Here is a 25257-nt window from a genome sequence, read left to right as displayed (position 1 = left end):
ATTTATTTAACTAGATCTTACTGGGCTTCCCTGGTGGCTCAGAGGTTAAAGGTCTCCTGCCTGCAATGCGGGAGACCTGGGTTTGATCCCTGGATCAGGAAGATGCCCTGGAGAAGGAAATGACAACCCACTCCAGTATTCTTGCCTGGAGAATCCCATGGACGGAGGAACCTGGTGGGCTACAGTCCATGGGTCGCAAAGAATCAGACACGACTGAGCAACACAACTTTACTTTACTGAAGGATTTACAGTGCTGCCAGTATTTTGCTATACACACAATACTGCAAAGATTAAGTGTTATTTCCTAAATTTACAAGCATATCAGTAGAATGCATTCCTAAAAAGAGACGGGTTGCTCAAAGGAAATGTGAACGTAAGATTAATAAATAGCATGAAACTGCTTCCCATAAAGGTTATGCTCTCACCAGCAGTATAAGATAGCATATGATCCTACACCCTTGACAAGTGTTCTATCAAATTTCTTAATACTCTCCAATCTCATAGAGTGAAAAATGGTAAAATCAGTGTAATTTTAAATTATGTATGGTTTATGAATTAGGTATAGTGCCTTTTCATGTATTAAGAACCCTTAATATTCTTCTGTGAACAGTTTATTCACAAGATTTGCTCATTTCCTGAAAACTGGATTCCTGTTCCTTTTGTCACAATGCGTAATTCTCTTCGTCCTTTTAACAGCTTGATGTTATTAGTATATTCATTTGCTATTGATATTGTTCTGTTTACAGTACATTTTTGCCATATTTTATTTTCAATCTTCCTTAGATGTAAGGATTTTGAATATATTTTTAGGTCCAAAACAACTTTCTCTGTGCTGTGACTATACCCTCTTAAGTCTCCATTCCCCTTTCTTGCTTTCTCTTACCTTTTCCGCTAGTTCTGCCTCCATGCTGCTGCTGCTGCTAAGTCGCTTCAGTCGTGTCCGACTCTGTGCGAGCCCATGGACTGCAGCCTACCAGGCTTCTCAGTCCATGGGATTCTCCAGGCAAGAACACTGGAGTGGGTTGCCATTTCCTTCTCCAGTGCATGAAAGTGGAAAGTGAAAGTGAAGTCGCTCAATCGTATCTGACTCGTAGCGACCCCATGGACTGCAGCCTACCAGGCTCCTCCATCCATGGGATTTTCCGGGCAACAGTGGGGTGCTATCTGCCTCCATGGAAGGATTCTGATTATCCTGTGATAGACTAGAAATCTCTTCAAGAAAATCAAAGATACCAAGGGAACACTTCATGCAAAGATGGGCTCGATAAAGGACAGAAATGGTATGGACTTCACAGAATCAGAAGATATTAAGAAGAGGTGGCAAGAATACACAGAAGAACTGTACAAAAAAGATCTTCACGACCCAAATAATCACGATGATGTGATCACTCACCTAGAGCCAGACATCCTGGAGTGAGAAGTCAAGTGGGCCTTAGGAAGCTTCACTATGAACAAAGCTAGTGGAGGTGATAGAATTCCAGTTGAGCTATTCCAAATCCTGAAAGATGATGCTGTGAAAGTGCTACACTCAATATGCCAGCAAATTTGGAAAACTCAGCAGTGGCCACAGGACTGGAAAAGGTCAGTTTTCATTCCAATCCCAAAGAAAGGCAGTGCCAAAGAATGCTCAAACTACTGCACAAGTGCACTCACCTCACACACTAGCAAAGGAATGCTCAAAATCCTCCAAGCCAGGCTTCAACAGTACGTGAACCGTGAACTTCCAGATGTTCAAGCTGGCAGAGGAACCAGAGATCAAATTGCCAACAACTGCTGGATCAGAGAAAATGCAAGAGTTCCAGAAAACCAGCTACTTCTGCTTTATTGACTACGCCAAAGCCTTTGACTATGTGGATCACAACAAACTGTGGAAAATTCTGAAAGAGATGGGAATACCAGACCACCTGACCTGCCTCCTGAGAAATCCGTATGCAGGTCAAGAAGCAACAGTTAGAACTGGACATGGAACAGACTGGTTCCAAATCAGGAAAGGAGCATGTCAAGGCTGTTTATTGTCACCCTGCTTATTTAACTTATATGCAGAGTACATTATGAGAAATGCTGGACTGGATGAAGCACAGGCTAGAATCAAGATTGCTGGGAGAAATATCAATAACCTCAGATATGCAGATGACACCACCCTTATGGCAGAAAGAAAAGAAGAACTAAAGAGCCTGTTGATAAAAGTGAAAGAGGAGAGTGAAAAAGTTCACTTAAAACTCAACACTCAGAAAACTAAAATCATGGCTTCTGGTCCCATCACTTCATGGAAAATAGATGAGGAAACAATGGAAATAGTGACCAATTTTATTTTTCTGGGCTCCAAAATCACTGCAGATGGTGACTGCAGCCATGAAATTCAAAGACACTTGCTCTCTGGAAGAAAAGTTATGACTAACCTAGACAGCATATTAAAAAGGAGAGACATTACTTTGCTGACAAAGGTCCTTCTAGTCAAAGTTATGGTTTTTCCAGTAGACATGTATGGATGTGAGAGTCGGACTATAAAGAAAACTGCACCAAAGAATTGGTGCTCTGCCAAGCACCAAAGAATTGATGCTTTTGATCTGTAGTGTTGGTACTCTTGAGAGTCCCGTGCACTGCAAGGAGATCAAACCAGTCCATCCTAATGGAAATCAGTCCTGAATATTCATTGAAGGACTGATGCTGAAGCTGAAACTCCAATAATTTGGCCACCTGATGCAAAGAACTGACTCAGTGGAAAAGATCCTGATGCTGAGAAAGATAGAAGGCGGGAGGAGAAGGGGACGACAGAAGATGAGATGGTTGGATGGCATCACCAACTCAATGGACGTGAGTTTGAGTAAACTCCAGGAATTGGTGATGGACAGGGAAGCCTGGCATGCTGCATGTGACCCCATGGATCACAAAGAATTGGACACAACTGAGCGACTAACCTGAATTGATCCCCTCCTTTGAACTGCTGCGTTCCTTTTAATAGGCTGACATTGCAATAGATGGAAGCTACTGCAATCTCTTGGATGGTGTGGAACTGGCCGTCAGTAAGAGACATGCATATTTTAAATTTGATGTCTAAGCAAAAGAAGGAGGTGGCAAGGTGGCACTGCTCTGCCAAGGACATCAAGGAACAAGAGGAGGATATGGGGCAGGTCTCATCTATCGCGCGTCAGCCCACAGCAGCTGCTGATCCGGCAGCTGCCGCCGGAGGACGGCATATAGCTTATGGGCAAATATGGCCTCTTTCCCTTGCTAGAACCACCTCTTACAGCCCAAGAAACAGCATGTGCCTCCCAGATAAGGGAGGAATCCCTGATTTCCACAAAGGTGCCACTGGGCTTTCAACATTACAGATAATAAAGCCCTGAGTTACAGTATCTTTTTCTCTCATTTTAAAAAATAACAACTGCTTTTAAATCATCTGCTATTTGCATGGTTATGACAGAATACAATGATCTTCAGGCTTGTTCTTAACTAATTAAGTAACTTTTAGACCTCCAACTCTGAGACAGATGCCCTAAGACAAAAAGCTCAGAAACCTTCCTCATTGAATACCTTAATGCTTTGCTTCAAAAAACACTGAAGGTTTCTTAAAAATAACATATTTATAACTGAATCACTTGGATGTATACCAGAAACCAACACAGTATTGTAAGTTAATTGTATTTCAGTAAAAAATAATTTTAAAAATTTACTGGGTATGTATAATTGTACTAGATGCTAAGCTAGACTCTAAAGACAAAAATATGAACTCTGAGCATAAAGAGTTCAGTCTATTAAAAGAAACGGAGAATCATATAAAGAAATACAATATTATGTGATAAGGACAAGAATAAAATATGTGCAGGGTCCAAAGGTTAACACAAAGGCGGCAGTGACAAGGAGGTACAGAGGAATTCACAATCAGATAGACTTTCAACAGTAAATAGGAATCTGCCCAGTGGCCAAAGGGACTACAGGTCAAAGGAAAGACATAAACAAAGTTCCAATTTGGGATGGCTACTTTGAAATATCTATCCTAGAGGAACAACGATGACTAATAAAAACTCTCTGACTTCATGGAATTAGGTGGGGACCAATAAATAAATCAGTAATTAACATTTAGTGTGATAAATACTGCAACAGGGGTGAGCAGAGAGTATTAGAATTTTATGGGCCGAGTGGAAATAAGATTTAAATGTAGATGCGAGGAGTGAACAGAAATTAGCCAGATGGGGATGTCCCTGGTGGTCCAGTGGCTGAGAATCCACCTGCCAATGCAGGGGACAAAGGTTCAATCCCTGGTTTGGGAAGATCCCAGATGCCAAGGAGCAACTAAGCCTGTGCACCACAGCTACTGAGCCCACGAGCTCTAAGAGCCCATGAGTTGCAACAGGAGAAGCCACCACCATGAGAAGCCTGCACACCACAACCAAGAGTGGCCCCCACTCGCCACAAATAGAGAAAATCCCACTTGCAGCAACAAGGGCGCAGTGCAGTCAAAAATAAGTAAATACTGAAAAAAACACAAAAGAAACAAGTCAGATGAAATGTGTATCTATCAAGAGGGAAGTGTAGGATGGTGTCAGAGAGGAATAATATTATATGTACGGAGAAGAGGATTCAGCAAGACCAAAGAGACAGGGATGGCGGGAGAAGGGATGAAAGGAGAAGGGGTGGCAGAGAAGCGAGACAGCGACAGTCAGAAGGCAGTTCAGTGTGACAAGAGGCATCAACGTCTGAGCTAAGGCTGAGAAGGAAAGCAAGAACCGCAATGTGAAGGACCTTTTAAACTGGAGTCGGAGCATTATCTTGAGGGCAAAAAGGAACAAAAATGTATTTAACTTGGGAAGACTTGTTCAGATTTGTGTTTGAGAAAAAAATATGTAACTATAATACAATGAATGAAACAGAAAAGAAACATAGAATCTTGAAGTAAATAAAATAGCTACAATAATCCAGGAAATGGCTTATGGTAGTCTGAACTAAGATAATAGCAACAGAATAAAGAAAATGGGTGGGAAGAACTGACATATTTAGGTAGAATCAACAAATCTTACAAGGGATCTGATGCCAAAGAGAGAGGAAAAAAAAGGAGGCAAAGATGATTCTTCTGATTTGGGCAAAGGGTAGAAGGTATTACTGTCCAATAAAATAAAGAAAAGGGGAAAATGGATTTTGAGAAGGTGAAATAATCACTTTAATTACAGACAGAGTCTGAGATGTGTATAAGTTGTTCAACTGAAGGTGTCCAACAAGCAGCTGAATATACAAAATCTCAAGACAAAGGTCTGGGCCAGAGGTACAGATTTGAGAATCAACCATATACAAAGTAAATGAAAACCAAAGCAGTGAGAATAGATAAAATTGCCTAGGGAAAATGTACAAGGTGAGGAAAACAAAAAACCCAAGACAAAAACCCCACGGAACACTAACATTTAGAAGACAAACAGAAGAGCTAGGAGAGCAGACTGAAGGGAATGGCCAAAAAGAAAGATGGAAAGGGGTGAGCACAGAACGAATGCTTGCTGTATGTTAGGTGCTGTACTAAGTGATGCATGCACACTACCTCATCTAATCCCTACAGATGCTGTGAGCAACTTACCATCATGACCCGCATCCTTACAGACATTTTGGGTTAGAGAGATCATTTTGCTCAGGTTTACCTTTTGTTGGGTATAAGAAATCCAAGGGCTTCCCATATAGCTCAGTGGTTAAGAATCTACCTGCCAATGCAGAAGACATAGGTTTGATCCTTGGGTCAAAAAGATGCCCTGGTTAAAGAACTAACCACCGACTCCAGTATTCCTGCCTGGGAAATCCCATGGACAGAGGAGCCTGGCGGGCTACAGTCCAGGGAGCCTCAAGAGTCAGACATGACTGAGCAACTGAAAACAACAAACAAAAATAAGAAATGCAACCAGGATTACACCCTCGACCCCAGAGCCCTTGTTCTTAGCTGCAACACTGTACTGCTTCCTATAAAGACTTAAAAAGTACGGTATCACAAACACAAAGAAAAACAGCGATTCAAAAAGAAAGACACCATCCCAGGAACACTCACTCACTCAGCACCAAGATCCTGATGTTCTAACAACATTCTCTATGAAAAGCAGTCGGGACTCTTTGAGGAAATGGTTGATTTGAGGAATGGGCAGGAAATATGTCAAAGGGACACAGAAAAGCAACTGAATACTTCCAATGGCCACAGTTTTAATAATTTGAGCAAAAACCCAACAAACAAAAATATCTGGTTGGCCAAAAAATTCATTCAGATTTTTCTATAAGATGTTATGGAAAAACCTGAATGAATTTTTGGCCAATCCAAGAGTACTGGACTAGGACCTGGAGTATAAACTAAATACCTGTAAGTCCATATTGGTATAAACAAACAAACAAATGAATAAGGGATAAAAGACAAATCTAGGATGGAAGAAATCCAAATAAATTATGTAGATACTCACAACTCAAAGAAGTCAAGAGGTGGAGCAAACTCTCCACTCCTCAAGTGTGACTCCACATAGTGACTTCTCTCAAAGACTACGGTATACAGAAAGCGGGAGGAGAAGAGTGACTGTACAGCAGAGAAACATGACAAACCCTGTGTCAGCCGAGTAAGTGATCAAGGGTCACACCAATAATGGCAAGTCATGTTGATACCCTTGCTTATGTTGTAATGAAAACAGACCTTTATCTCTGCGGTCTTTCTCTCAAAAACCTATAGCTAGACTTCCGTTCGTTATAATGTATCAATACTGGCTCATTAACTGTAAAATCTGTACTAGATTAATGCACGATATTAACAGTAGGGAAACTGAGTGATGGGTTTATGAGAACTCTATACACTATTTTTGTAATTTTTCTATAAATCTTAAACTGTTGTAAAATTAAAAGGTTATTTTTTAGGGGCTTCCCCAGTGGCTAAGACTCTGCGCTCCCAATACAGGGGGCCTGGGTTCAGTCCCTGGTCAGTGAACTAGGCCCCACATAGTGCAACTAAGGATCCCACATGCCACCACTGAAAAAGATCCTACATGCCCCAACTAATACCCAGCACAGCCAAATAAATAAATAAGTCAAAATTTTATATATATATATATATATATATATATATATAAGGCTATTTTTAACAAGAGGGGACACATTAACTGTGTCAAAAGCTGATAACAACAACAACAAAAAGACAAAACCAAGGGCAGTTTCGAGGAATTAATGGAGTCAAAAACCAGATGACATCAGACAGAAAAGTGAATAAAAGCTGGGAATGGGACTATAAGTGTATACAGCTTCTTCCAAGAAGTCTGATAAAGATGGGGAGAATAAAGCAGAGCCGGAAGTAGAGATTAAACTGAATAAAATTTTTTTTTGTTTTTAACCACAGCATAATTCAAATACACTAAAATTTATCTTTTAAAGTGTACAATTCAGTGATTTCCAGTATATACACAAGGTTGTATAACTACAACCACTATCTCCAGAACATTTTCATTACTTCAAAAAGAAATGGTAAAATTATCCCACTACTAGGCACATACCCTGAGAAAATCATAATTCAAAAGGACATATGTACTCCAATGTTCATTTCAACGCTGTTTAAAATAGTTAGGACATGGAAGCAACCTAGATACCCACTGACAGATACATGGATAAAAAAGTAAAGTTGTATGTACACACACACACACACAGTGGAATATTACTCAGCTATTAGAAGGAACAAATCTGAGTCAGTTCCAGTGAGGCAGATGAAAGTAGAGCTTATTATATAGAGTGAAACTCAGAAAGAGAAAAACAAATATGGTATATTAACGTATATATATATATATATATATATATATATATATGGAATCCAGAAAAATAATACCGATAAACCCATTTACTCACAGGAAAAGAAAAACAGACATAAAGAACAGACTTGTGGAAACAACAGAGGAAGGAGAGAGTGGGATGAATAGCAGTGAAACATACACATTACCATATGCAAAACAGTTAGCTAGCGGGAAGTTTCTGTATAACACAGGGAGCTCAATGTGGTGGTGCTCTGTGACAAGCTAGAGGGGTGGGATAGGGTGGAGGGTTGGAGGGCAGTTCAAGAGGGAGGGGCCATATGTATACTTATGGCTGATTCATTTTGTTCTATGTCAGAAACCAACATAACACTGTAAAGCAATTATCCTCCAATTAAAAAAATTTTTTTAATAATTACTTAATATGCTCATAAATAAGAAGATACAACACTATTAAGATGTCAATAAAACCAAAGTGATCCAGAGATTCAATGCAATTTCTATAAAAAAACCTAACAGCCTTTTTCACAGAAATGGAAAATGTAAACTTCAAATTCATGCGGAATTGCAAGAGAGCCTACATAGCCAAAACAATCTCAGAGGAGGACTCACACTTTTCGAATTTGAACTTACTTCAAAACTATAGTAATTATAACATTATGGTACTGACATATAGACAGACCAATGGAATAGAATAAAAAGCCCAGAAATAAATCCTCAGATATACAGCCAGTTGATTTTTCACAAGGTTGTTAATAAGATCATTCAAAGGTCCAACGATAGTCTTTTCAACAAATGCTATTGGGAAAACTGGATATCAGTTTGACTCTGAGTTATATCATATACAAAAATTAACTCAAAATGGATCAAAGACCTAAACTTAAAAGAGCGAAATTATAAAATTCATAGAAGAAAACACTGGGGAAAATCTTCGTGACACTGATTTGGCAATCATTTAACGGAAATGACAAAAAGCAGAGGCAGCAACAGCAACAAAAAAAAAGATTAATTGGACTTCATCAAATCAAACAACTTTTGCACATCAAAGGATACTGTCAAGAAAGCAAAAAGATAACCTAATGAATGGGAGAAAATATCTGCAAATCATTTCTCCCATAAGGAATTAATACCCAGAATGTATAAAAAATCCCTAGAACTCAACAACAAAACACAAATAATCCAGTTAAAAAACGGCCAAGTGTCTTCTTGAATACAGATTCCTACAAAGATACATGAATAGCAAATAAGCACATGAAAAAATGCTCAATATTACTAGTCATTAGGGAAATGCAAACCAAAACCATAATGAGATATCACTTACATACACTTTACATATCACTTTACATACGGTTGACTCGGATAAAAAAATACATGTTTGCAAGGATGTGAAGAAACTGGAACCCTTGTACACTGTTGATGGGAATGTAAAATGGCATAGCTTCTGTGAAAATTGAAATGCCAATTCCTCAAAAAAATTAAAAATAATAGATTTAATATATGACCCAGTAACTTTGCTTCTATGAATATATCCAAAAGACCCGAATGCAGGGTCTCAAAAGGATATTTCTACTCTCATGTTTATAGCAGCATCATTCACAATAGCTAAAATATAGAGGCAACCAACATGTCCATTGATAGGTGAGCAGAGAAGCAAAATGTGGTACATAGTTATAGAGGAATAGTACTCAGCCTTAAAAAGGAAGGAAATCCCTAGAGGACACTAAGCAAAGTATGCCAGTCACAAAAACACAAATACGGTGTAACTCTTCGTATACAAGATACGCAGAGTAGTGAAAATCATAGATACAGGAAGTAGGATGGTTCTTGCCAGAGGCTTAGAGAAGAAATAGGGAGTAGTTGTTTAATGGCTGCAGAACTGTAGTTCTGCAAGATGAAGAGTTACAGATATGAATGCTGATAATGGTGGCATAATATGAATGTATTTAAATACCACCAAATCATACACTTAAAAATGGTAGAGGTATTTTTATGTCTTGTGTATCTTATCACAATTTAGAAAACTGAGGAAAAAATGAGAAGCATTCAAGGCTTCAAGTACTGCTTTCACTGCTTGCTGCTGCTGCTGCTGCTGCTGCTAAGTCGCTTCAGTCGTGTCCGACTCTGTGTGACGCCATAGACGGCAGCCCACCAGGCTCCGCCATCCCTGGGATTCTCCAGGCAAGAACACTGGAGTGGGTTGCCATTTCCTCCTCCAATGCAGGAAAGTGAAAAGTGAAAGTGAAGTCGTTCAGTCGTGTCCAACTCCTAGCGACCCCATGGACTACAGCCTACCAGGGTCCTCCGTCCATGGGATTTTCCAGGCGAGAGTACTGGAGTGGGGTGCCATTGCCTTCTCCGTCACTGCTTGCTAAATACCTCTAAATTCTTAGAATACTTCTAGAGACCACTATAACTACTAAGCTGGACATTTTTATACTGAAATAGATTTCTTTAGCCTTCTGTCCACCTTAGACATATTAAGCCTACCCTAGACATAAGCCTTTGAGAAAGCTGATGTTTCTCTCCCAGCTATCTGCATTGTAATAGCAGACACTTTGTTTCCACCTTTGCATATGTACAATGGAAAAAATTCAAACATATGCAAAGGAAGAGAGAAAGAATAGTGAAACCTCATACAGCTGTCACCCAGCTTAAACAATTAACCAACTCATATCCACCCACTTTGCTTTTGTTCCCCAGTGGATTATTTTGAAGCCAATCCCAAACATCGTATCATTTCAACCATAAAGATTTCAGTATATTATTTCTCCTTACTAAAAGATACTGTTTAAGATACTGACAGTGTCCTGCACAAGTTCTTGTACTGATGGGTCAGATTTCAGACATACACATTCCTCCAGTAAACTATGTATTAGAAAAAGGAATTACATATATTCATTCATTCCACTGTATTCTTTACAAGTTAAATCACTGCACACACACACACGCCACTTCTGTTCCATCTCTCAGAGGTAACTGAGTTTTAAAGGATAAAAGTTATTTGGTCTATGACAACACAGTAATATTATACAATTATTATTATACACAAAGTAATTCTTCATGTAGCTGTGTTTTTTTATGAAACAAATGCAGTAAAACTAGCCTGATGCAGAAAATTTTTAGTCAACTGTCCTTACCTTTGGTTGGACTGAGGTTCTGATCTATAAATCCTCTTAGTTCTGCATTTGTGGAATTCAAACCGACCTGAATAAAATAGTTTAAAAAATTATAAATAAGATTGTAAATAATATGTGATCACTTAATAAGCCATTATTAATAACCTCCCACCAGAGGTCCATATCAAATATTATACATAGTCACATAAAGATGAGTTAATTATATCAGATATAAGAACAGAGTTAAAATGCTGCCATACTGCTCGAAATGGGAAAAATATTGCACTGTCCACATTAAGATAAAAGTTAATGAAACAGTGTTAATTATGAGCAGAAGTGAGATCTACACATTTTACTAATGGCTTTTTTTCTTAAGCAAGTAATGTAGCAGTTGTGAAGCTGCCAAAACATATACCAAAATTCTACCCTCACTCCTGCCCACCAACATGCCTCTCCTTAAGCTCTTCTACAAAAAGAAAAGAAAGGCGAAACTCTTGTGGGTGCTGTACTGTAAACAGAAAGCAAAGAAGGCAAAGACAGCCTTAAATACATTCCATGCTTAATACAATGGAATTGTTTAATCCAAGTATTACAATAACTTCAAAAGCATCAGTTTATACCTTTTTGTTATTATACAAAGGTAACGGCAAAAACCTCAACCAAAACCACACATTCACAGTCCAGAGTTCACGGTTACTGGATTTCTATTACGTTTAAACACCTGCTCTTACTGCTCAACTTCTGCAGAGTGAAGTAGCAAACAAATTTGGAAACTTTTAAGCAGATGTACATCTGTGCCTTTGTAACCAACAGATTATACTCTAAAAAGATAAAGGTCAATTCTAAATCAACAGTGTGTGTAATCTGGGTCTCATGGATGGAGAGGAGCTGTTCGTATTTAGAGCTTAGATAAACACTATTAAAATGTTTAAGTTCAAACTTCAAAAATATATTAATTTCTGTTTTCATAAACAAAGTTTAAAGGTTCAAAGAAAAAGTAAATCATCTGAGAGTAGAAAAAGTTGGCGAGGAAAGGCATTTAAAAATATTAGCTATTCTTTCCTTATTTTATGTATTTAAAAAAGATCTCTCTATATAATGTGTCACAGATCAAGAGAAGAAAAGTAAACTTGTTTTGCATAAAATTTTTCATCAAGTAAGATCCTGAAAAAAGTTTTCTATCTGGATATTCAAACACTGTGTTGCCTAGTGTAAGCAGTCACTGCCTGTTGAATAAAAGATGTCCAAAGCTTAAATGTTTGAGTCAAATTCTATTCCCTAAGAATACCATTGTAATGTCACTGATTTTTAATGTCTCAGATTGATATACCCAAAAGAAAACAGGATTCAAAGTGAGATGATCTGTGCTCAAAGTTTATCTCTACCATTCATTCACAAGCAAGGTGTTCATGGAACATTGTCATGGGAATGACATTACATACATACAACAAACTCAGGCAGCTCTTTAGACCAAATTAAAAAATTATGGAAACATGTTCGTTAATGCAAAGCAGTATTCAAGTCTGAGTTATTAACTCAAAGGGCAACAGGTTTATTACTTTAACACTGACGAAGACAATTTATGAGAGACACAAATGACCAGTAAGTATATAGATAATATATGTAATACCAGTTCGATCTAACTGGAAATCAGAAATGTAGCAAATTACATAGCATCTTTTGCGAGTAGATTGACAAAGATTAAAAAGAAAATAAAGGAGAACCTTCATATACCAATGTGAATATATAACTGGTGGTCTTCCTGAGATTCAATTTAGTAGTATGAATCAAAGGTCCCCTAAAAAGTACACACCCTTGGGGCCAGTAATTTTGTAAGATTTTTGTTTCACAGAAATAACCCAATGAGTTGACAAAAATAAAAAAGTTTAAAAAGTGAAAATAATGGCCAATATTAGGAAACTGGTGTAAGGTCCATAGAACAGATGACATTAAAAAGCCATTTAAAATGATGTTACAGAGTTATCAAGACAAGAGAAGATACTCATCATAGAGACTACATAGAGCAGGTTACAAAACAATCTGGCCTCATTTTTATTTAAAAAAAAAAAAATATATATATATATATATATATATATATATATATATATGTAGGACTTCCCTGTTGGTCCAGTGGTTAAGACTCCACACTTCCACTGCAAGGGGACACGGGTTCAATCCTTGGTTGAGGAAGTTCTACGTGTCACGTGGTACAGCCAAAAATAAATTGAAAAACTATATATAGATTTTGGTTCATATATATACATATACACACACACACACATTTGTGTATATGATCTCTAATCTCTAGTTTCTTTATCTGTATTTTCTAATTTTCTGTAATGAATATGATGGCTTACATATTTTTAAAAGATTCTTTGACAAGGCAAAAAATTACAAGTTCTTTATTGTACACTGAGTGAACTTAGGAGAAAACACATCTGCATTTTTGGTCAAGAAGAGGATTGGTGGATACTTGGCTCGCTCGCTCAGCCACTCAGTTGTGTCCTATTCTTCTGCGACCCCATGCACTCTAGCCCACCAGGCTCCTCTCTCCATGGGATTTCCCAGGCAAGAGTACTGGAGTGGGTTCCCATGTCCTCCTCCAGAGGATCTTCCCAACCTAGAGACTGGACTCGTGTCTCCTGCATTGGCAGGTGGATGGATTCTTTTATCACTGAGCCACTGGGAAAGCCCCATTAGTGGATACTAGATACTACCTGATACTACTTTATTTTACCCCCCGATACAAAGAATATATCCCCAGCTCTGCAGAACTTCTTTCTGCAAAGGGATCCATCCCACAACCCATGCAGTTCTGGTGGGACTGTTCATTTTAGAGCCTCAACTGTGCTATTACAGCCTGGGTGGCCCCACGGCCCATGGTGAGGCAGCAGACCACGTATGGAACCCTACTTCCTTCTCTACAATGACTTGTCTAAGAATGTGGGCCAAACAGGGTCAACAAAAGCTCCTCCATGGAATCTGAAACATAAAAGCTAAAAAAAAAAAACTTCCTCTCTTCTGAGATTGAGCATTAGGACGCCAGTGTAGGCTATTCTGCCACCAGATAGAGCCAAAAGCTAGAAAAAGGAGACAGAGCTCTGATGCCCCTCAGTTGATCCCCTGAAAGCAGGTGTATTTGAAGCCAGAGTACTCCAGACTTTTCAGTTGTGCCAATCAAGAAATGCCACTCTTTGCCCTAGGCTACTTTGAAAAGGGTTTCTAACACCTGCAACCATAAAAGACATAGAATGGCACTGAACTAAGGCAAAAGTAACTCTTCACAAGAAACTGTTCTCATAAGAGAAATGCAAAATGAGAAACAGAAAATAAGGATGTAAATATTTACACATAATTTTTTTTTCACATACATTTATTAATGCTCCCATAAAACCAGGGCAATCTCTTCCAGATCTAAGAGTCATTTTTCAGTGGCATATGATACGATTATCACTCCTTCCTTCTTGAAACACATTCTTTACTTGGCTTCCACATCATCAGGGCAATGCACTTTCTTTCCTTTCTGCCCATTTCTCCTGTCCTTTGCTGCCTCTCTTCCTCTGCAGTTGCTAGAGAAAGCCTGTATTCAGAACTTGGTCCTGATGGATTCTCTACCCAAGCATGAACTATATAATCACATGGAGTCCCCCACCACAACACTTTAAAATAATCTAAGATGAAATGACTCTAAAATTTCTATAACCAGCCCCAAGCTTTCCCTACAGCTCCAGAGTCATTATTTATCATTATATTAACTGGCTGGCCAATTTCTCCATCTGGATGTTTTCAGGTCCCTCAACTTTAATATGTTCAAAACAATTTTTGAGTTTGCCACAAAATCCTGTACTTCCCCAAGAGATCCTCTTCTCATGAAACCGCAAAACCACATACCCAGTTACACAAGCCAAATGCTGAGAAATCTTTAACTTCTTCCCTGTCCCCATGTCCTAATTACTCAATAAGTCTTACTGGATGTTTGCTGTCCCTTCTATACATCCTAGATTGAACCACTTTTCCCCATCTCCAGTATCATTACCCTAGCCTAGCTTACCATATTCTGCTGTTTGAACTACTGGGATAAGTACCAAATGAGTGCCTTGCGTATACTATGGCCCTCTTCAGTCAATTCACCCAGTAGCCAGAATAAACTTAAAAATAATAAGTTAGGTCTTGAAATCATCCTCAAAAACTCCATTAGCTACCCACTGACATTTAAAATATATACCACTCAGGACTTCTCTGGTGATCCAGTGGTTAAGAACCCACCTTCCAATGCAAGAGACACAGGTTCAATCCCTGGCCCAGGAACTAAGATCCCACATGCCATGGAGCAACAAAGCCTGTTCTCCACAACTACTGAGCCCACAAGCCACACACAACAAAGACCCAAGCACAATCAAACAATAAATTAATTAAACTAAATAAAACACATACTGCTCACCCCCATTTTCGAGGCTTCCCATGATCTGTCACCTGCTCTCTGGCTTCACCTCCTACCACTTGTGTGGCTTAGTTACTCTGTCCCACCTTGTCAACTGGTCATCAGCTGTTCTCTGATCAATCGCACTTTCTCCTGCCTCTACCTGGAATGCTCTTTCCCCAGATACTCACATGGTTGACTCCTTCCTCCTGGATTGAGACTGAAGAGCATCTGTCTGTCTAAATGCCATTTCCTTAAAAAGGATGCTTCTGAATACCTTGTTGAAAGAAACCTCCACATTGCTATGCTTTCTATCCTCTTACCCTGTTTTATTATTCTTCATAACAGGTATCATTAACATTACATATTTATCATCTCCTCTCACTACACTATAAATCCCAAGAAGGTAGGAGTCTGGAACAGTGCTAAACATATTTATTTGCTGCAGAAAGATGGGGAGAGGAGAGATGAGAATGAATTGTTCATGGTGTTGTAAACTGAGATGATCCCTCTAGTAAGTATCTCAACAAAATATATTAAAAGGCCACAAAAATGTGCTTATCTATTTCAGAATGGCTAATGAGCTTTCTCAGACATTCAGTTCAGTCGCTCAGTCATGTCCAACTCTTTGCGACCCCATGAACTGCAGCACGCCAGTCCTCCCTGTCCATCACCAGCTCCCGGAGTTTACGCAAACTCATGTCCATCGAGTTGGTGATGCCATCCAGCCATCTCCTTGGTCGTCCCCTTCTCCTCCTGCCCCCAATCCCTCTCAGCATCAGGGTCTTTTCCAATGAGTCAACTCTTCGCAGGAGGTGGCCAAAGTACTGGAGTTTCAGCTTTAGCATCAGTCCTTCCAAAGAACACCCAGGACTGATCTTCTTTAGAATGGACCGGCTGGATCTCCTTGCAGTCCAAGGGACTCTCAAGAGTCTTCTCCAACACCACAGTTCAAAAACATCAATTCTTCGGCGCTCAGCTTTCTTCACAGTCCAATTCTCACATCCATACATGACCACTGGAAAACCCATAGCCTTGACTAGATGGACCTTTGTTGGCAAAGTAATGTGTCTGCTTTTGAATATGCTATCTAGGTTGGTCATAACTTTCCTTCCAAGGAGTAAGAGTCTTTAATTTCATGGCTGCAGTCACCATCTGCAGTGATTTTGGAGCCCAGAAAAATAAAGTCTGACACTGTTTCCACTGTTTCCTCATCTATTTGCCATGAAGTGATGGGACCAGATGCCCTGATCTTAGTTTTCTGAATGTTGAGCCTTAAGCCAACTTTTTCACTCTCCTCTTTTACTTTCATCAAGAGGCTTTTTAGTTCCTCTTCACTTTCTGCCCTAAGGGTGGTGTCACCTGCATATCTGAGGTTATTGATATTTCTCCCGGCAATCTTGATTCCAGCTTGTGCTTCTTCCAGCCGAGCATTTCTCATGATGTACTCTGCATAGAAGTTAAATAAGCAGGGTGAAAACATACAGCCTTGATGTACTCCTTTTCCTATTTGGAACCAGCCTGTTGTTCCATGTCCAGTTCTAAGTGTTGCTTCCTGACCTGCATACAGGTTTCTCAAGAGGCAGGTCAGGTGGTCTGGTATTCCCATCTCTTGAAGAATTTTCCACAGTTTATTGTGATCCACACAGTCAAAGGCTATGGCATAGTCAATAAAGCAGACATACATGTTTTCTAGAACTCTCTTCCTTTTTCCATGGTCCAGCAGATGTTGGTAATTTGATCTCTGGTTCCTCTGCCTTTTCTAAAACCAGCTTGAACTTCTGGAAGTCCATGGTTCACGTATTGCTGAAGCCTGGCTTGGAGAATTTTGAGCATTACTTTACTAGTGTGCGAGATGAATGCAATTGTGCGGTAGTTTGAGCATTCTTTGGCATTGCCTTTCTTTGGGATTGGAATGAAAACTGACCTTTTCCAGTCCTGTGGCCACTGCTGAGTTTTCCAAATTTGTTGGCATATTGAGTGCAGCACTTTCACAGCATCATCTTTCAGGATTTGAAATAGCTCCACTGGAATTCCATCACCTCAACTAGCTTTGTTCGTAATGATGCTTTCTAAGGCCCACTTGACTTCACATTCCAGGATGTCTGGCTCTACGTCAGTGATCACACCATCGTGATTATCTGGGTCATGAAGATCTTTTTCGTATAGTTCTTCTGTGTATTCCTGCCACCTCTTCTTAATATCTTCTGCTTCTGTTAGGTCCATACCATTTCTGTCCTTTATTGAGCCCATCTTTGCATGAAATGTTCCCTTGGTATCTCTAATTTTCTTGAAGAGATCTCTAGTCTTTCCCATTCTGTAGTTTTCCTCTATTTCTTTGCATTGATTGCTGAAGAAGGCTTTCTTATCTCTTCTTGCTGTTCTTTGGAACTCTGCATTCAGAAGCTTATATCTTTCCTTTTCTCCTTTGCTTTTCACTTCTCTTCTTTTCACAGCTATTTGTAAGGCCTCCTCAGACAGCCACTTTGCTTTTTTGCATTTCTTTTCCATGGGCATGGTCTTGATCCCTGTCTCCTGTACAATGTCACGAACCTCATTCCATAGTTCATCAGGCACTCTATCTATCAGATCTAGTCCCTTAAATCTATTTCTCACTTCCACTGTATAATCATAAGGAATTTGATTTAGGTCATGGTCTAGTGGTTTTCCCTACTTTCTTCAATTTCAGTCTGAATTTGGCAATAAGGAGTTCATGGTCTGAGCCACAGTCAGCTCCCAGTCTTGTTTTTGTTGACTGTATAGAGCTTCTTCATCTTTGGCTGCAAAGAATATCATCAATCTGATTTCAGTGTTGACCATCTGGTGATGTCCATGTGTAGAGTCTTCTCTGGTGTTGTTGGAAGAGGGTGTTTGCTATGACCAGTGCATTTTCTTGGCAAAACTCTATTAGCCTTTGCCCTGCTTTATTCTGTATTCCAAGGCCAAGTTTGCCTGTTACCCCAGGTGTTTCTTGACTTCCTACTTTTGCATTCCAGTCCCCTATAATGATAAGGACATCTTTTTTGGGTGTTAGTTCTAAAAGGTCTTGCAGGTCTTCATAGAACCGTTCAACTCAGCTTCTTCAGCGTTACTGGTGGGGCACAGACTTGGATTACTGTGATACTGAATGGTTACTGTGAATTACTGTGATATTGAATCAGACATTCAGCCTACTTCAATTCTTTCCCTCTTCGTTCTGTCCAGTCTGAGGCCTAACCTCCCCATGTCCCCAGTCAGGAGAGGGTCAGCTCATCAAACAGCCCTCTCCCCCAAGGATGCTGGAGCAGGAAGAGAAACGAACAGCATACTCTTTGATGACATCTAAATACACAAAGAAAATAATGGGAGCAAATGCTTTTTTACTTTAAGGAAACAACTTTTAATACAGCAAACTGTACGTATGGCTAGGAAGATTTAAAGGACCTCTTTAAGCCAAAATATACTTGTTAGTTGAATGACAGTCATCCTTTTTGCTCAGGATAATTTTCACATTCTCTTTTTCCTGGAGGAGAGAAAAACAAGAAAAATCCCAATACAAAGACTAAAACTTTGCTCTTCTTTCCCCCGAACAGCAACTAAACAAATAGATACAAGAGCCACAAACAGATACAAGATTAAGGCAGGTGACGCCTGATAATTTATCCTAAAAAATTAATTATATGATAACAAAGCAAAGTCTGTATCTGCTTACAACTACTAGTGTGTGCTAAAAGCCAGATCAATAACTGGAAAGTAGAAGTTAGTAATCAGAGTGGGTGTTCTTATTTTTTTGATGCTCTTTAGCCATATAATGGATAGTACCCAGAAATATCTGTCTGGTTCACAAGATCTTTTTCCACAATAACACTTGTCTCTCTGGTCATAACTAACCAAACTACTAGTGGATATCAGACTATAGAGCTGTGCTAGAGGTCCTCCCCAAGGAGTTTGAAGTTAGAGCTGAAATAAGCAGACAGGATCTGTCAGGCTACCCTCCTCTCTTCCTTCATACTTCTCTCTCTGTCTCTGTTTCTCTGAACAGGCTGGTACTGTAACAAGTAGATCCAGATGCTGACTGACTGTGAACTAAGGAAGATGCTTTGCAGAGAGATACAGAGTAACGCAACTAATGCACAGAAACACACAGAGATGACACATGAAAACTACTGCTTCAATTCCTGGTAGATTTCAAGTTTCTGGACCCTGATCTTTCTGAGGGTCTGCTCAATTTCTACGCTTGAATTCCTTGAGACATCCCCTTTTCCTTAAAATAAATTCCCTTTTGGCTTAAGGTAGCCCAAGCTGGTTTCTGTTACCTGCAATCAGAGTCCAAACTAATAATCTGGGTATAGTAATTATAATAAGTTATTTCCACAGATGTTGTAGTATTTATTTTCTGGCATAATCCTTCCCCATAACTAGAAACAAATCCATTGGTATAATAACAATATAACTTGAAAGGAAGTAGATTCAGAAATGACAGTCTTAAACAAAAGAAGAAAAAAGGATAACTTCACCAAAACAATTGAAGTCGGGAATCACCTCAAGGAGGACAGCAGGCTGCTTCTGAACAATATCTGATTGTACACATTTTTAAGGGTAAATTCAAAAGAAAAAAACTGAGCCAAAGAAAACAGTGATTTTTCTCAATAATGCCAAGTAACTCTCCAGCAAGCACCAAAGCAAATTTATTAACAGTACACAAAACAGGAGGGAGGTGGGAACATTTCTGGAGACAGCAATTTTGCAGCTGTTGAGTCGGAGCAACCTGGCAGCGGTTTGCAACAAGGCTACCATGGCCGTGAGAGACGAGCTCCAACAGCGTTAAAGTTCACAGTCTCTTTCTTTGCAGAAACAAAAACAGATAATACATTGAGGCCAGTAAACCGAACTGGATTAGTCAAAATGGTGAAGAAAATGTGCACAGGAAAAAGTATAGCTTATTTTAAATACTTACATTTAAAAATTCACAAATACTTACATTTTTTGCCGTCATGTCAAACTGCATTCAATTTAAAATTCTGTAAAGCCATTAAAAAACAAATAAAAAAACTTCGTCTTCAATAATTCTTTAAAAGAATATCCTGTTAAAGGGAAAAAGAAGGAAGAGTAATGTAATAGTCATCATAATAATAAGCAACATTTATGTCATAATTACTATGTGATATTCATTGTTTTTTAATTACCTAAATTAATCCTCACAACACCACTACGAGATGTGGACCATTCTAACTGTCATTATCCAGATAAAACTTGCAATTTAGAGATGTTAAATAATTCAACCAAACCAACTCAGCTAAGAAGTAACAGAGCCTGGACTTTGAAATATTATACTATGCTGGTATAGATAATCCACTGAAAGCAATACCAGGGATTCTGGGGAAAACAGCCAATTCCAGCAATGGGGCAGGAAATGCACGAGAAAAACCTAGAACACTTTGAGTATCTAAAGTAAGGAATGACAGAGACGTATTAAAAGTATACAGGAGACAGCTTACAGAGTCCACAACATAAAGGGACAACTTAAGCCAGTTTAAAGGGGCAATTAAGCACCTAAGCACATACTAATAACAACACACTGTAACAGATTCTAAACCCAATGACTAAAATAATAATCCAAGAGTTCACATTTATACAAACAGATAACAAGGAAGGGAAACGTCTTATTTGCAATACAATTCCAACTAATATGTACAAAGAAATGAAGCAGTTAGAAAACCACCAATCTGTAAACACTGTGATATTAATGGATTCGGTTAAGAATCATCAAAAGATGCTAAAATGATTAAATGAAATTTGGTGAGAAAAAGGATATTTATATAGTCTTGAAATATTGCCCTACAAGATACCTCTTACATCAAATTTTACAGTGAAGAAACCTGGCACACAGCACTACAGCCAAGGTGACGAAAGCTACCTATGACCAATACCAGAATAAACCAACACCATGCATCTCCCCAGGCGCACTGTGACGGACACAGTATCACTTCTGAGGTATTTCCTAAAATGTATAATCTAAATCTAATCATGAGGCGATGATGCTGACATGCAAATTAAGAGACATTCTATGAAACAATGGCCTGAAATATTAGTTTATCATGAAAAACAGAGGAGAGCTAAAGAAACATTACAGATTTAAGACTAAAGTCATATGAAAATTACATTTAATGAATGATCCTGGACTGGGCTTTGAGTCACAAAAAATAACTGCTATGAAGACCATTATTGGGGCAACTGGAGAAAGCGAAACATGCTCTGCAGACTGGATAACTGTACTGTTTCATTTCCTACTTCTGATCAGAGGATTGTGTTCTTTCTTTTTTTTAAGTGAATGGGCTTCCCTAGTGTCTCAGACAGGAAAAGAATCCGCCTGCAATGCAGGAGACCCAGGTTTGACCCCTGGGTTGGGAAGATCCCCTGGAGAAGGCAATAGCCAGCTACCCATTCCAGTATTCTTGTATGGAGAACCTCATGGACAGAGGAGTCTGGCGGGCTACAGTCCATGGAGTAGAAAAGAGTCGGACACAACTAAGTGATTATACTTTCACTTCTTCACTTTCCTCAACCTTAGGGAAAAATATACCAAAATATTTATTAGTGAAAGGGTATGCAGAAGAAACATACTTTCAAATGATTAATAAATGTATATAATTTGTATATATAGAGAGTGGGAGTGATAAAGCACGTGTGGCAAAATGCTGACTAACTAGTGATTCTAGGTCAGGGGTATTCAAAAGATCTTTGCCTATTTCTGCAACTTTTCTCTTATTTTAAAATTATTTCAAAATTAAAACTTTAATAGGACATTCAAAGTGAAGAATAAAACTTAACTTTAAAAGACCATAAATAATAAGGGCTTAAAGCAATGGACAAAAAAGATCTTCACAACCAAGATAATCACGATGGTGTGATTATCTAGAGCCAGCCATGCTGGAATGTGAAGTCAAGTGGGCCTTAGAAAGCAGCACTACGAACAAAGCTAGTGGAGGTGAAGGAATTCCAGTGGAGCTATTTCAAATTCTGAAAGATAATGCTGTGAAAGTGCTGCACTCAATATGCCAGCAAATTTGGAAAACTCAGCAGTGGCCACAGGACTGGAAAAGGTCAGTTTTCATCCCAATCCCAAAGAAAGGCAATGCCAAAGAATGCTCAAACTACCGCACAATTGCACTCATCTCACACGCTAGTAAAGTAATGCTCAAAATTCTCCAAGCCAGGCTTCAGCAATACATGAACCATGGACTTCCAGAAGTTCAAGCTGGTTTTAGAAAAGGCAGAGGAATGAGAGATCAAATTGCCAACATCCACTGGATCATGGAAAAAGGAAGAGAGTTCCAGAAAAACATCTATTTCTGCTTTATTGACTATGCCAAAGCCTTTGACTGTGTGGATCACAATCAACTGTGGAAAATTGTGAAAGAGATGGGAATACCAGACCAGCTGACCTGCCTCTTGAGAAACCTGTATGCAGTTCAGGAAGCAACAGTTAGAACTGGACATGGAACAACAGACTGGCTCCAAATAGGAAAATGAGTACGTCAAGGCTGTATATTGTCACCCTGCTTATTTAACTTATATGCAGAGTACATCATGAGAAACGCTGGGCTGGAAGAAGCACAAGCTGGAATCAAGATTGCTGGGAGAAATATCAATAACCTCAGATATGCAGATGACACCACCCTTAGGGCAGAAAGTGAAGAGGAACTAAAAAGCCTCTTGATGAAAGTGAAAGAGGCGAGTGAAAAAACTGGCTTAAAGCTCAACATTCAGAAAACGAAGATCATGGCATCTGGTCCCATCACTTCATGGCAAACAGATGGGGAAACAGTGTCAGACTTTATTTTTCTGGGCTCCAAAATCACTGCAGATGGTGACTGCAGCCATGAAATTAGAAGGCTCTTACTCCTTGGAAGGAAAGTTATGACCAACCTAGATAGCATATTCAAAAGCAGAGACATTACTTTGCCAACAAAGGTCTAGTCAAGGCTATGGTTTTTCCTGTGGTCATGTATGGATGTGAGAGTTGGACTGTGAAGAAGGCTGAGCACCGAAGAATTGATACTTTTGAACTGTGGTGTTGGAGAAGACTCTTTAGAGTCCCTTGGACTGCAAGGAGAGCCAACCAGTCCATTCTAAAGGAGATCAGTCCTGGGTGTTCTTTGGAAGGAATGATGCTAAAGCTGAAACTCCAATACTTTGGCCACCTCATGCGAAGAGTTGACTCACTGGAAAAGACTCTGATGTTGGGAGGCATTGGGGGCAGGAGGAAAAGGAGACGACAGAGAATGAGATGGTTGGATGGCATCACCGACTCTGAGTCTGATTGAACTCAGGGAGTTGATGATGGACAGGGAGGCCTGGCGTGCTGCAATTCATGGGGTAGCAAAGAGTCGGGCGCGACTGAGCGACTGAACTGAACTGAAAGCAAGGGAGGCTCCAAACGTCTGCCTCACATGCTAGAATTTGAATCTACAAATAAAACTTTGGAGCAGGGGGTGGTGAGGAAACGTTTTTACCTTTCACTAAAACAGTGTGATTTTTCAATGATAAAGAAAACATATGTTTAAAAGCCCAAGTAAGACCAGAAGTACAGCTGTGATTTTTGCTTTCCCACTGTAGCAGCAGATTTGATCACAGCTACCATGAGTGAATATGAAAATCAAGTCCCTATACGGGAACTGTTTCACATTTATCAATTATCTGTTATATACTCTTCAGTGTTACAAATATGAGATAAATATTCCTGAAATCCCATCTCATTCACCAAACCAGCAATATGCCCAACTAAACTACTACCTTCTGTCTCCCTCCCAGATGGGTTGGCCATGACATTAATTCTGGTCAATGAAATATAAGTAGTCATTGTTAGGCTGGGCTACCAGATTCAGCTAAATGCCCTTTTCCCCTCTCTCCCATTTCTTCATTTTCAGAGTATGGCTGTAATGGTTACAGCTCCTTGTCTCTGAGCATCTGCTTCCTTATTATACTCAGTGTTCCATTCGGGATTATATTTCCTAAGGACTGGGTTAGTGAGTGGCACTGTTACTCATGCAAACAACAAGAAATTAACAAGGTGTTATTATTTCAACACACAGTAACAAGAAGTGACCAATAAAAACACATCTTAGCTTCAGTAACTGAGCTTAATAAGACAAAACATAATTCTGTTTAGTATTCCCTTTGCATCTTCTCACCAGAGGTAAGCACAAACTGTAACTTCTAAATGTTACCTAAATGATAAATGTTTGAAATAGAGCCAAAGTACATGAGTATCTTAAGCACATTTATATTAACATCATTGTACTTCAATGTCTTCATCTACAAAAGAGTAGTAGCACAATACATCTACTTAATTAAATGAGTCAAGACGTGGAAAATAATTTGGACACTGCCTAGCAAAAGTACTCATTAATGTTAAGGAAAAAATGGCTCACTGACTTCTCATGACAAATTAAGGTTTCTTCTTCCAAAATAAATAATACATAATTCACACATAGTAGAAGTGATAAAGACCACAACATAAATCCAATTTCAAAGTGGGGGGAAAAAAGCATGTAATTGTGGTTAAAAAAAAAAAAAAAAAAACTCATCTAAAATTAACAAAGAGCCAGCAATTAACTTCATTCATTAATTTATCTACCTAGCCAACATTTACTGAACACACACTATGAGCAAAATACTAATCCAGACACTACAGAGCTCCTAATAGATGAAACAGTAAGCATAAACCTTCAAGTGTAATTTAAATTATATAAAATTACATTAAGATAAATGTTATAAAAAGACATGTGACTATGACAGAGATCTTCATTCAATTAAAAATGAAGTATGCTGCACTGGTTTTGAGTGACAGCCTATAACCTTTCGATTTAAAAATATACATTTCTAAGTATCTTTAAAACTTTTTGTCTTTTTTTCTACACTGTCTTTAATCTAAATGTTATTTGCAACATATGACTTAAACCAAGGGTCTAGAAAGTAAATAAACACAGCACCGAAT

The 25257-nt window shown here is 38.9% G+C and overlaps 1 protein-coding gene across 9 annotated transcripts in view; it reads right to left on the bottom strand.

Moving 5' to 3' along the window:
- Positions 1-25257, bottom strand: part of TFDP2 (transcription factor Dp-2) — a 192919-nt gene that overhangs the window by 120890 nt on the left and 46772 nt on the right. For all 9 annotated transcript variants that reach the window (XM_044946396.2, XM_025290717.3, XM_044946388.2 and 6 more), the window contains 2 exons: positions 20239-20341; positions 10880-10946 (listed from right to left, as the gene is read on the bottom strand). In XM_044946396.2, the coding sequence (XP_044802331.1) occupies positions 10880-10946; positions 20239-20265 (94 nt within the window). In that variant the 5' untranslated portion in view covers positions 20266-20341. The remainder of the gene's footprint in view (positions 1-10879; positions 10947-20238; positions 20342-25257) is intronic.

Source organism: Bubalus bubalis, chromosome 1, assembly GCF_019923935.1.
Source record: "Bubalus bubalis isolate 160015118507 breed Murrah chromosome 1, NDDB_SH_1, whole genome shotgun sequence".
In the NCBI taxonomy this organism is placed as follows: Eukaryota; Metazoa; Chordata; class Mammalia; order Artiodactyla; family Bovidae; genus Bubalus; species Bubalus bubalis.
The sequence above is the reverse complement of the archived record's forward strand: the minus strand, read 5'-3'. Positions and strand labels throughout refer to the sequence as shown.